This window comes from Babylonia areolata, chromosome 1 (assembly GCF_041734735.1).
Source record: "Babylonia areolata isolate BAREFJ2019XMU chromosome 1, ASM4173473v1, whole genome shotgun sequence".
NCBI classification, from domain to species: Eukaryota; Metazoa; Mollusca; class Gastropoda; order Neogastropoda; family Buccinidae; genus Babylonia; species Babylonia areolata.
In genome coordinates this window covers 28534393-28547752 of record NC_134876.1, presented here as the reverse complement: position 1 = coordinate 28547752, position 13360 = coordinate 28534393, and the positions used below count along the sequence as shown (strand labels likewise).

The following is a 13360-nucleotide window of genomic DNA, read 5'->3' as shown; positions in this document are numbered from 1 at the left end:
AAACAAAGGCTTAAAACTGGAGCGACTATAGTTGAGTAAAGATTTAAAAACGAAAAAAAAAACAACTGCATGCTACAGAAAAATTCATATGATGATATGGCTTGGTTCAAAGCCATGACCTCCCCACTGTGGGTCCTGACACTAACCACTTCAACATGGAGCTGGTTGGCATGAGTGGATTCGATAATGACCATGAGTGGCCAGAAGCTTCTGCTGGCTGTGTTCTTAACATAAAAACATACACCTTCTTAACACAAAAACATAACCTGTTCACATATTAAAAAGCTGTGTGTCTTTATACCTGTGTTTATATATAGATATATATCTCCCCTCTCTCTGCACACACACACACACACACATATATATATATATATATATATATATATGATATACATATCTGCAGAGAGAGGGGGGAGACAGAGAGATATTATATATATCTGCAGAGAGAGGGGAGAGATATATATAAATATATATATAAAAACACAGGTATAAAGACACTCAGCGGCCTGGAAGCTCTACGGAGGACTGGAGGACCTGCGTTGTACTGTCGCCTTTGTCGAGGAGACTGGGGAAGCCATCTGATAAATGACGAATGAGACAACAACAAGACACTCGGCTTTTTGTGACACTTTGTACCCCCTGCAGCCCCTCTCACCCATGTATCACACCAAAAAGTGACCCCCCCCCCCCCAACCCCTCCCCCCTTTTTTTTTTAAAATAAATATTTTCAGTATATCTTAACCCCTGAAAATGGAGTACAAGGAAGGGTAAAAACAGTCATACGCACAAAAAAAGCCCACTCGTATACATAGGAGTGAACATGGGAGTTGCAGCCCACAAACGAAGTATATTTTAGAGTATAATAATTCTGTCAATGGACTCCAAGTGAAAGGTTCACCTGGATAGTCAAAAGTTTGCCAAAACATGGAGATTGTGAGTAGGGGGAAAACGTACTTTATCTTATGTATCTCACAATGTGTGGTCTATATGGCAGATTTAAAAAAAAAAAAAAAAAAAAAATTTGATGTCATTTACCTATTGAAGAGAAGACAGATGTAAACTCATGTAATGATTCAAAAACTTTCCTATCTCCAGTAATATATGAGACAGGGTCCTGTAGAAGACAGTAGTGCATAAAGGAATACTGAATATTTTATACATACGAATAACCTGAGCTTCTTGTAAATATATTTGAAACAAAAGACAGCTGAACCTCATTTCACACAATCAGTTATTTTGCACGATCACATGCGCCATATGAATAACCTGATCTAAAAAAAAACAAAACAAAAAAACACCAAAAAACTTAAAATATTGAAAATGAAAAAGCTCATGTGAACCTCATGTCACACAATCACATGCACCTCTGCAAGTGTTAACACATACTATACAAAATGCAGACACTTATATATACTGCTTCTCATCTCACACACACACAAACACACAGACTCGCGCACACACTCTCTCTTTCAAACACACACACACACACACACAATGTTCAGTATATTCTGCATCCCTCAGCAAATTCACAAAGAAAACCGTATCTTCTAATCAAGATCTTGAGCATGTATGCTCTTTGACAACAGAGATTGGAGCTTGGATATGTGCTGCTTTTGCTGCAACAGAAAAAATAACATTGTGACTGCATGAATCTGTTTAGCATGATATTCATTACATTCTCTATCTGGTGATGTGGGCTATTGTCAAACCATGTGTGAAATTACAGTGTCTTAGATTTTAGTTTGAATACTTCGGAAAAATCATATTGGTAAAGATCAATATTTCTGAAATTACAATGTCTTGAATTATAGTTTGAATACTAAGGTAAAATTAGTATTGTTAGTTAAGGTCAATAATACATTTCAAAGTGGACTACTATAAAGATAGATAAAGAAACAGTACAGAAAGAGATCTTAATCATTCAGAGTACTTGGTTTCAATTATAAAAAAAAGTGATTCTACAATTAAAAAAAAACCCAACTGTATATTTATTGGCAAATTTTTGTGTGTGCAAGCAAACAAAGTGTACATAAAAATATGGCGATAAAAAAAAGAAGACTATTTTACCTTGAGTCGTGTATCGCGGTCACGAATACTGATGATTCCTGTGTCTAGGGTTTGATCGCTTATCACAACAGTATAAGGCACTCCAAGTTCGTCATTTCTGTGCATGGACAAATAGTAACATGTTGGATTTATTCAGAAAATGGATGTGTGTACTTGAACTTCTACCTCTCATGCCAATCAAATACAGCTACAATACAAATCAAACATACGAAATACAGATCAAACTAAACCTGAATGTCTGATTACTAAAATGTGCATAAGAGACTGGCTCCAGAATGCAAACACTGTAGATATATAGATATATATATAGAGAGAGAGAGAAAGAGAGATATATAGATATGTAAATATAGACCGACAAAACCTTGTCTAGAGAAAGAAGTGAAAGATGGCAAATCACCTTCTGTATTGTGACTCCATGGACCCTGAGTTAGGTGTGTTGAGCACGCTGATGCCAGCTTCCCTCAGCTCCTTGGCCACATGATCCACCAGCACACACACTTCACTTGCCCTTGACCCCGTCACAGACAAGGCCGCCTGGTATGGCGACAGCTGTGAATGGAGCTGTAGCACCTGTAACATGTTTGGCAACTGGTACAGACAAATCCGCTACTGCTAGCCAAAAGCTCGTTTGTCAGCATATGTATGATCTAGTTATCGGATCACGAAAATGGCAAAATATCATTTCTTATGATAACAATTGATGCTTTTTTATGAACATTAAAAATATATGAAAACATTATTGTGTGCAAATTGCATATTATGTATAACTATACTTGTATCCCTTGAAGAGTAGGTGTTTCTGCTCTTAGCAAATATCACTTGATGTAAATTTTTACCTGTTAGCTTCCAATCAACCAGTATTGTTACTGAACAATGAACTTTACCCTGATGGTCACTTACATGCACTTATGAGCTAGGTGACTAGTGAGATCAGTATGTGGTGTCCTGTACATACTGAATCAGAATACTTAGTAGCCATCCATTGATCAGGGTCAATCATGGGTGAACATCCTGTTCATCTTGGCTATTTGCTCATCTGGAGCAGCTTCGCTCATGGCTGTAGAAGCCAATGCGGGAATGACCGTCTCTGTTGCAAAGGTCACACCTGTGTGTCATGTCTTATCTGCAGGAGCTGTTGCGCTCTTTTCTGCGTGCTCATTTGTCTGCCACTGCATTCAACAGTTTCTCTTTCCATGTCTTGAGGTGTTGGTTCAGGGTACTTCTCCACCTTGTGCGGTCAGCTGCGAGATCCTCCCAGGTCGAGGTGTCAACAGTGCCTTCAGGTCTCTCTTGCAGATGTCAAGCGCAGCTGTGGGTGGCCAGTGGTTGTTTTCCCAGATGTCAGCTCACCATATAGAATGTCTTTGGGGATGTGGCCATCTTCCATGCAGGCAGGTATGGCCCAGCCAGTGGTCTGCACGTTGTCTGAGCAAGGTGAACATCTTGAGAAGGTCAGCGCAGGACAGGACCTCGGTGTTGGACACTCTGTCTTGCCAGGGTATGCCCAGGATACGGTGGATGCATTTTTTTTCTTCTTTTTTTTTTTCCCCCTTGAAGGTTATATTTCTTTCAATGAAACATCATGTTTGACATAATTTTGCACAGTTCACATATGTCACTATAGTAAAATTACATCCTTAACACATTAGGCAATTGCAATGAATTTCTGTGATTATTAAATTGCAAGGGTATTTCTATTTCATAATACACAAAAGGCCAAAAAATAATAATGTAATAAAAAAATAAATGAAAAAAACAACAACCAAGAACCCCCCCCTCCATGACCCCCCCCCACCCCACTCCCACCCCACAAAACCAACTAATTATCAGTCATTCAAAAAAAAAAGTAATGATAATAATGACTGGCATGTATCAAACACATTCGACCCCTTTGCACATTTACGAAACGTCTGTAATCAATGTCTTGTACGACAACCACTTTGCTTTAAAGTCTTGGATGTTAGATTGCATTCTTGCATTGTGTTCTTCTATTTTATAATGCGAGGAAATGTATCTTTCAAAAGCTGCTAAGTTGGGCCTGTATTTGTCAAATTTACATTTATAAATGTAAATTTTTCCAAGAAGTATCAACAGGTTGAAAACTTTATTAAAGCGTACATTTTGAGCAATGCCAAACAGTACTATGCTTTCAATTATTTTAATATTGGTACATGTCACACATTTCACCCTCAGTAACTCTTCAAAATTCTGCCAGAAGTGTTTTGAATGTTGGCATCTCCAAAATATGTGCTCAATGTTGTCCTTTTCATTGCTACAAAAGTCACAATAATTATACGGTGGATGCTTCTTAAGTGGAAAGTGTTGAGCCTTCTCTCCTGCCTGGCAAAAGTGATCTATGTCTTGCTGCCATACAGCAGTGTGCTGATGATGCAATTTTGTACACTGCCATCTTTGTCTTCACTGTCAGCTTTTGGTTTGTCCACACTCTGGTTGTGAAGTGAGCAAGTACTGTAGCTGCCTTCCTGATCTTCTTGTCAATTTCACTGTCTAAGGAGAGGTTATCAGAGATAGTAGAGCCGAGGTAGGTGAACTGGTGGACAACGTCAAGCTTGCAGTCGTTGATGGTAATGGCTGGTGACTCCTCTGTGCCCTGCCCCAGAATCAGAATCAGAATAGGCTCTACCTAAAACCACCAAAATGACACGGCAGCAGTGCAGCATCTCCTCTGACCTGTGGCCTCTTAGCGACCTAACATTGATAGTTCCCTGTGGACTGTCAGCTCTGAAACTGAAGACCAACCTGGACGTGGCAGACAAACTGACTGATATATGAATAAAACTGGCTTGATGAACATTAATCAAGAGAATAGACACATTTCACTAGCTTTCTGGTTTTAAATGAAGACTAAAGATAAATAGTCACCATCATCAACATCGTAATCACAGTCATCAGTCTACTTACGTAATGAAATTCTCCATGATTCTGTGACACACCCTTCCTTTTCACTTCTCGTTCCCTGAATGAATCGGTGAGGAAAACAGACATGCACTGCTCCAAACTGGTTTGACACTCTATGACATGTGGGTGAAATGTCTTGCGATGATACCTTCCCTGAAAACAGCAAGACAAAACAGCAACATCACTTACATTTGTTTCAGCCTCCTAAAATGAAAATAATTCAGAATAAAAAAGAAGATAATAAGGACAGGGACGGGCCTGCCACAGTCAAAGCTGGTTTATGCTGCAGAGAAATATATACTACCATAACTGCAGTGACTAACAAATATGAGACTTTCATGTGCTGCTTAAGGTATTGCCCCACTGTTGCAGTTCTCAAAAGCTCTACTGAGTGAAAATTCATAATGCTCATGACCATCTGACAAGAGAAAGATGTTAATCCAAGTTCTATGTCTTCATTGTGGAAGATTTGAGAGAAATGTCTGTTGACAACATAGTTTTGATTCACTGTCAAACTTAATGATGGAAGAGAAAGTGTAAACTGACATTATTACAACATCAAGCTCATGTGTTTAGGTTTTCCATGAAATGATACGATGAAAATTAATAAACTGCAGAGAAATGTCTGACTGGCTGATTCCATGCTGCATGGTGCTGTCAAAACCCATACTGCAAGTCAAGATTATGTATATTCACCTGTTTACAGATACTGTGATGAAAATAGATGTTTTCCTGTATTTTCACTTGATGCCTGTTTCATTTACTGCATTCTGGCAAACTGTATTATTCAGGACTAAACAGACAGTGCATGAACAGGAGGTGGATATGCCATCTGATCAGTTGTATATCAGTTTTGATAACATTTCCATATTTTCATGCCCACCATATTGGCACATTCACTTTTGCAACAACTGGAATAACGACTACTGGGAAGTTACATTATCATGTATGCTTAGTCTAGTGAGGGATAACAAACACTGGTGACTGATGCAATAACTGAGATATAATGAGTCTGGATGAGGTGATAAGTTGGGCAGCATAAGGATAGCACCAAGGTGGCACACAAAGGGACTTGAGAGTAACCAACCTGATGAGATACACCAGACTTGGCCTCTATTTCCCGTACAGGAGCATCCCCAAAACTGCTGATTCTTTCGACAGGTTCGGCCCCCCAAGGAAAATCATACGTTATCACAGTCTCTGAGTTTTCTTCAGACACCTGTTCTGTCTGGGTAGGATTGGAGGTACTCAGTTTGGAGGGCTTGGAGCAAAACTGAAACAAATAGAAATACTATGTCAAAGACAACTAAATAAAAGCAACAAATCAGTCAATCAACCAATCAATGAGAAATAATGGGAAATATGTGGAAGGTAGCAGAATGGTTAAGGTGCTTATCTGTCAATACAGTGTGCGTGTGGGTCTGGGTTGGAATCCCAGTCTTGCCCTTTCTCCTAAGTTTGACTGGAAAATCAAACAGAGTGTCTAGTTATTTGGATAAAATGATAAACTGAGGTCCAGTGCATGGCAATGTAAGTGTTATCCTCTGGCACAATTCTGTAGAGGAAATCAATTGTGATATGTACACAAATAAACAAGCATGCACCCAAAGCCAAAGTGCATTGGTTTATGCTGCTGGTCAGGCATCTGTGTAGTAGATGCGGAGTAGTGCAATGATTTGTCCAAATCTGGTGACGGCTCCTTGAGAAACTAAAACTGAGAAATAATGCATTTCAGTGACATAAATATTTCAGTTATATAAATAATTATTATATTTATATAGCACTGAATCTTGTGCAGAGACAAACCAAAGCGCTTTCGCACCAGTCATTCAAACACAATGATAATTCTATAAAATAAAAAAACCCAAAAAAACTGAAGACAAGGAAGAGGCAGGAAGGGAGGCTATTTTGGGAAGAGGTGGGTTTTAAGGCCAGACTTGAAGAGCTGAGTGTGGAGACCTGATGAAGCGAAAGAGGAAGTTCATTCCAACTACAAGGTCCAGAGACAGAGAAAGAATGGCAGCCAACAGTCGAGTGTTTGAATCTGGGTATGCGTAAACAGAGTGGATCATAAGCTGATCGTAGAGAACAAGATGGAGTGTAGAGGTGAAGGCAGCCACAGAGACAGGATGTTCAAGACATCTAGGTAATTCTAACCCTTCTTGAACTCTGTGAACCATTCATTCATTCACTTTTCAAATGAACTTGAAACCCTTCACAAAAAGTAATCATGAATGTGCGCAAATGTGAGCTGGCACATATGAAGATTAACACATCAGGAAATAAATGCATGTGTATGTGTGTTAAAGTATACATGTGTCTGCACATGGATATATGTGCATTAATCTCCAAATGCACTGCATTTCATATTGTTCAGCATGTTCCGTGGGTGGACAATAACCCACCTTATATTATGGCAATCCAGTCTTGTATCCCTTACTATATACTTTGAGTGCTGAAAGAAATGCATAACTTTCAGAGACAATAATTATTCCATCCTGTGCTTAGTGGATCAAAACAGATACATACATTTGACAAAATGTCAAGTACGAGGAACAATTTTTGCAGCCTTATTAATTTTTTTGTTTCTAAAGATGAACTCTTTCAGACCATTCAATATACTATCAAGGATGAACCCAAAAGATATTCAATTTAATTTCAAACTTAAATTGTAGCTCATAAGCAAAAATGTCCTGAGCCTTAGGAGACCTCTCTCCTTTTCACTGACAACACATGACAAAGGTTAACGTAATATATACTTGTGTGTATTCTTTAAAATACTTGACTACAGATAAATACCTGGTTATCATAAATTTCACAAAAGTTACCTATCCTTACATGTTTCCACCAGCGTAAACGAGTCCTGAGCCAGTAGTCAGAGATTTGGGCCACGTTGACTGGGGGGCTATAGTGCTGAAGTAACAGCTGCATTTCATCAACACCGCTGTTGACAAAAGGAGCAAATTGATCACGGTGTTGTGTTTGTAGTCCAGGTCAGTATTTCACTGATTACAGATTGTCATCATAAAACGAACTCCAATAAAACATTGAGACAAAGAACAGAACAATATACAAGAATTTTTTAAGTATGACAGCAATGAATCACAATGAAGATCATAGGTGAAGCATATTTTTTTCTCTGCAGGTTTAACTTGGTCATTAAATAATGAAATGTACATGTATACAATAATAATTATATTCATACTACTAGCAGTAATCTCAGTGAGCATACATACTTTGATAGCAGCTTGCCAGTGTGAGGTCCAGTGAGGTCATGTGAATACTGAAAACACTGACCACAACTGGCCACTGACACAGGTAGATTTCCACCATTCAGACTGAGAGCAGAAAGATAGGCAGCCTGACAGTCTGAAACAACATAAACAACATGGACAGTATTGAAAACGGTCATGTCATAATCAGAAAGATATATGTCTCAAGTGTGTGTGTGTGTGTGTGTGTGTGTGTGTGTGTGTGTGTGTGTGTGTGAATGTATGTGCGCGCATGTGTTGTATATGAAAAAATTCAGTTATCCACTTTGCACCAACAGATCAAGGTGCCAACACCCAAATCCATTTATTAGTGCTCATTATTGCATGTCAGAATCTTAAACCTTTCCCATAATTTTCAAAAGGATATGCAATTCCTGCTTTGAAAATTGAAAAGTCATATCATATTGGAAAGGGCTTCACAATTTTTACAGCTGAATTAATTGCCGTCCTTATGGCATTAACATATCTAACTGATCTGCCCCTAAACTTGATTAATGTTTTATTTTGTGTCGATTCAAAATCAGTTATGCAGTCTATCAAAGCAGGTTGTACGAACATTAATTATAACATCATTTTTTAAATAAGATTTTTGATTCACTGTATTCAAATGAGAGGAACTAATATTGAAATGTGCTGGAATCCCTCACACTGTGGGCTTTTCTCTAATGAACGTGCAGATCATCTTGCAAAACTTGGAGCTAAAAACGATTTAAATGCAATTAAACTTCCTCATCGTTTATCATCATCTGAAATGTGTAATATTGTTGAAAGAAATATGCAAAATTCCTTTCTGTCTTTAGAAGTTAACACTTCTGCCTTATTAAATGCTGAAAGAACTGGCAGGGCTGTTAAGAGCATGGCATTTAGGTTATTACTAAATGCCCCATACACAAAATATTGTGAAAATATTGAATGCATTTGCAAGGAACATTTAACGGTAGAGCACGTTTTAACCCGCTGTTTAGTAATGAAACCTTTTTTGCCTCCAGAAATTACAGAACACATGTTACCCGTTTCAAATGTTAACATTTTTTGGAAAAAGTTATATATTTCAAACTGTTCTTTATTAAAGTTAGCTAGTTATGTTTTAAATAGTCCAGTTGGTCGTTTATTGTAGGTCCCTACAAGAACCTCTTTTCAAATAATAATATACAGAAGTAGTGCATACAATATTTGATTATTGATCTTTTTTTTTTTTTGTCCTAATCCTGCTTCCCCCGTCCCGCCTCTCAAACACACCCTTTCAGTATTACGTTTTTTTTTCTTTCTCCAATCACTGACACTCACCCTTTCCATTTTGGATTCTGTACTTTATCTTTTCCACATTCTGTTCTCTCTCTCTCTTCCTTTCTTAGTCCCCCCCCCGCACCTCCCCTCACCACACACACACCCCCTCCCCTCCCCTCCAACCTCAACCGACCCCATTTTCATTCGAATATACAGAAATATCGATTTCTTATTAATAATAACAATCATCATTATGATAGAAATGATAATAATCAAAAAAAAAAAAAAAAAAAATCATTTATTTTCAGTCTAATATCATCATCTTTGATGAACAGACTACAAATAAATAAACGAACTTCAAAAGGAACATTAAGTTTTGTCAATTTGTTAGCAACTATTTCATTGATGATAGGCAGCCACAACTGTGTTTTCATGTGAAAGCAGAACCATATATAACATATAATTTTATACTCTCAATAACATAATTTTCCCATTTTGATTTTGGATGTATAATTAATCTTTAAATCAGAGGTGCGGTAATGTACTTAAACAAATTGTCAGGTAAAATAATCAAATGCTCCATAGATGGTTACAAAATGAAAGTTAATATCACATATAATATACCTCACAAACTTGGATCACTTTTTTTCTATAATGCAAGTATGCACTTCAGTTGTAAATGCAGGAAACCTATCTGCCAAATTTTGAACATTTTCAGGTTAAGTCATTAAATGTTCCATAAATGGTCACATAATGACAGTTAATATTACATGTAATATACCTCACATATTTGGATGATATTCTTTATACAAAAATGCAAGTTAATGCAAGTCTTGTCACAAAATTTGTAAAAAAAAATTCTGAGGTGACCAATAATACTGCTTTTCTCTTCAGTGAAACGCCATGGTTTGCAATTTATCTCTGAACACAAATGGCTGAACTTTTCTGTTGAAACTGGCTTTGACTGGCTACATGGCCTAGAATTCAGCTACAGTTGTTGATTACATTTGATGACACTTTGACCATGAAGGAAAAAAAAATAACACTCAACAGATTAAAATGATGGTTAACTTAAGTAAAATTACCAGGTACTGAGATTTTTGCCATTGAGTTACTATTCAATGAAGCATACACAAACGCACACACACACACCCTTATGCGTATGCATGCATGCATACACGTATGCACGCACACATATTTACACACACACACAAAATAAGAGGATTTATATCTGAAATAATTGTAAGCACCAGTGACACCCACTACCAATTCTTCTAAGTCTTTTCAGCTAGTTAAAACCAAGACGTGAAAATAAAAAGATATATGTACACCATGAAAAATAGAAAAGCTGCAATAAAAGCTTACCAGGTGATAAACTTTTTCTCAGAGAAAAATTCTGCAGCACTGAAATCTCTTTGTTCTCCTCTGTCCGCAATGCATCAGAATGAGGGACAAAAATGGGATTTTCCACGCAATATGTGTTTGGCTGTTCAAGAACCACTGCATCCCACCTGAATCAAAAAAGAAAAGAAATTGCAACTGTGTAAGAAAGATGCTGATATAAATGCAATAACTGTAATGTTTAATATAAGCCCAAATGGTGAAGATACGAACAGAAAGAAACACGAAGGTTGATAAAGGTGATACACAAATAAATATAATAAACAAAGAAATCCACAGAAATTAATGAATTAAAAAAAAGAAGAAAAGAAAGAAAAAAACAGAGTAACATTTTAACATAAATCATTTCTGAACTAAATTAATTCTGTTATTTTATGCACAGAAATATTAAAAATTCAGTATTGGTTTTATTTTTCAACAATGGTCCCTATGCCCTGCATAAGTGCATTGTTTATCATATAAGACAGTTTGACACTGAACAAGTACCTGAAAATTGTAATATCAGCTTAACATATTTTGCACACACACGCATGCGCATACCCCCCTCCCCCACTTACCCACTCGCCCACATACAGAAGAAGCTTAAAAAAATATACTACAAGAAAGCATTTTTAAAGTAGGTAATAATCATTAATTAGAGAAAAGAACAAGAAAACAGCAAGTGGTTGGGAGAAGTGGGAAAAGCAGAAGAGAACAGACACTTACAATAAAAACACATTTATACAATACTTTTTGAAGATCAACAGAACATGTTGACTGTTTTTCAGTAAAACATGTTGACGCTACCAGCCATGAATAAATGATACAGTGTAAAAACAACAACAACAAAAACAAAACATGCAGAGCAGTCATCAGTAAAAATGATTTTTCATACCACTGTTTCAAGATGTTTTTCCTGAGAAGAGCACCAAGTGGCCCAAAACGGAAGAGTCTTTTCTGCAGTCCAGAAACTGTAACAGACTTGTCTTCCACAAAACCACGATTCACCAACAGCTGGATAAACCTCAGCACACGTGGATCACTCATTGTATTCCTTGTCTCTTCTGAAAACAAAGAAAGCAGAAACAAGCAATACAAAAATGAAAGAAAAGCAATATGCAGATGGGCATAAACTGAAAAAGAGTCAGAGGCATACAAAAAACATATGCATTTACTATCCTTTACTCTCAACTGTTGTGTGCATTAATTTTTCTCAAGATAATTTTAATTCTTGTTCAATGGAAAGGCAGACAAAAAACAACAATTACTACAACCATTACTGCCACTATCACATACATATTTTACAGATTTAAAAATAAAGCAAAAACAACAACAACAAAAAACAACAACAAAAAACAAACAAACAAAAAAAACAAAAACACTAGACGTGATCCACTACAGAGAGAATGGTCACTTGGTCTAGCTCCATGATGAAGAGATTATTGCCACAGGTGTGGGGTTTAGTTAGTGCTTCCCTGCATGTTTTTAATCAGAACATAAATCATTATTTTAAATGACCTTAGAACACCAGACTGTTACTCGCCAACAATTTTGGATCTCTGTCAATAAACTATAAAGACAATATCCGTCACTGTAAAGTGAATGTGTAAAATGTGTGTGTGTGTGTGTGCTTTGTATATGTGCGTGCGCCTCTGTGTGTGTGTGTGCGCGCGCGTGAGTGTGTGCTGCTCCTGCTCGCAAGTATAAACAGAGAAAGTGAAGGTCGCCGGGATATGAATGTCAACGTGATCCGCAAGACAAAATCTGTCATACGTTATATGTCAAGCGGGTGTGCTCTGAGAGCCCACAAAATACATTGTTATGTAACTGAATGGGAGGTGAATCGACATGTGGTTTACTATTGCATCGATATAATATCAAGTGCACGTATCACATTGGGAAAATGCAGCTCTAAAACTGCCTATTGTTATTTTCTTAATCATTGTTTCTACCTGTTTTTTTTGTGTGTGTGTGTTCACACAAGCATCACGTAAAACTGCGGCATGGAAAGTTTTCACTCTCTAAACATTTCCCACGTGAGCCAGGTGCTTTCTGTGTTCTTTTGTACTTTCGTTAAGAGTTGTCTGCCCAAAGGGCATGTGTAATTTTTGTTGCCTTATAAATATGACCCATAGGGGAATAATTTTCCAACATAACTGTTGTTTTCATTTCGAGTGCTAATTGATAAATTTCTATAAAAACAACATTCTGAATCTATGGAATCATGACATGTCACAGAAAACCAAAATAGAGTTGTTGTTTTTTACGATTTAGAACAGTTTCAGTTACATGAGATATAAATTTACTTGTGCTGCACGTGCAAACTTCCACTTGTTAATCACAATTTTACGCTTAAAAATACTTTGGTTTAACTGCTTTAGCTCAGCTGCCAAGACTGATTGCAATTTAAAAAAATGAATTGAAATATTTTGCGAGACAACACGTGTGTAAATTTATTTCATTTTAAAAGATCTTTCTTTACAGGGGATCATTAA

General features: G+C 37.0%; 1 protein-coding gene across 1 annotated transcript; it reads right to left on the bottom strand.

Moving 5' to 3' along the window:
- Nucleotides 1–711: 711 nt before the first annotated feature.
- LOC143291714 (DNA polymerase subunit gamma-2, mitochondrial-like) lies at nt 712–12920 on the bottom strand. The gene is made up of 10 exons (XM_076601747.1): nt 12818–12920; nt 11761–11929; nt 10851–10996; nt 8223–8355; nt 7825–7930; nt 6074–6259; nt 4990–5139; nt 2465–2637; nt 2068–2164; nt 712–1616 (listed from the first exon to the last, which is right to left on the bottom strand). Exons 2-10 carry the CDS (start codon nt 11910–11912, stop codon nt 1548–1550), a joined length of 1212 nt encoding a protein of 403 aa, XP_076457862.1. The 5' UTR covers nt 11913–11929; nt 12818–12920; the 3' UTR covers nt 712–1547.
- Nucleotides 12921–13360: the final 440 nt, after the last annotated feature.

What these genes read in the sequence shown, in the direction of transcription:
- LOC143291714 (XM_076601747.1), bottom strand. Translation starts at nt 11,912, where the DNA reads ATGAGTGATCCACGTGTGCTGAGGTTTATCCAGCTGTTGGTGAATCGT. An exon ending in GAGAAAAAGTTTATCACCTG is followed by an intron (nt 8,356 to 10,850) that starts GTAAGCTTTTAT and finishes ATGTTGTTTCAG; the next exon opens with ACTGTCAGGCTGCCTATCTT. An exon ending in ATGGAGTCACAATACAGAAG is followed by an intron (nt 2,165 to 2,464) that starts GTGATTTGCCAT and finishes GTCCATGCACAG; the next exon opens with AAATGACGAACTTGGAGTGC.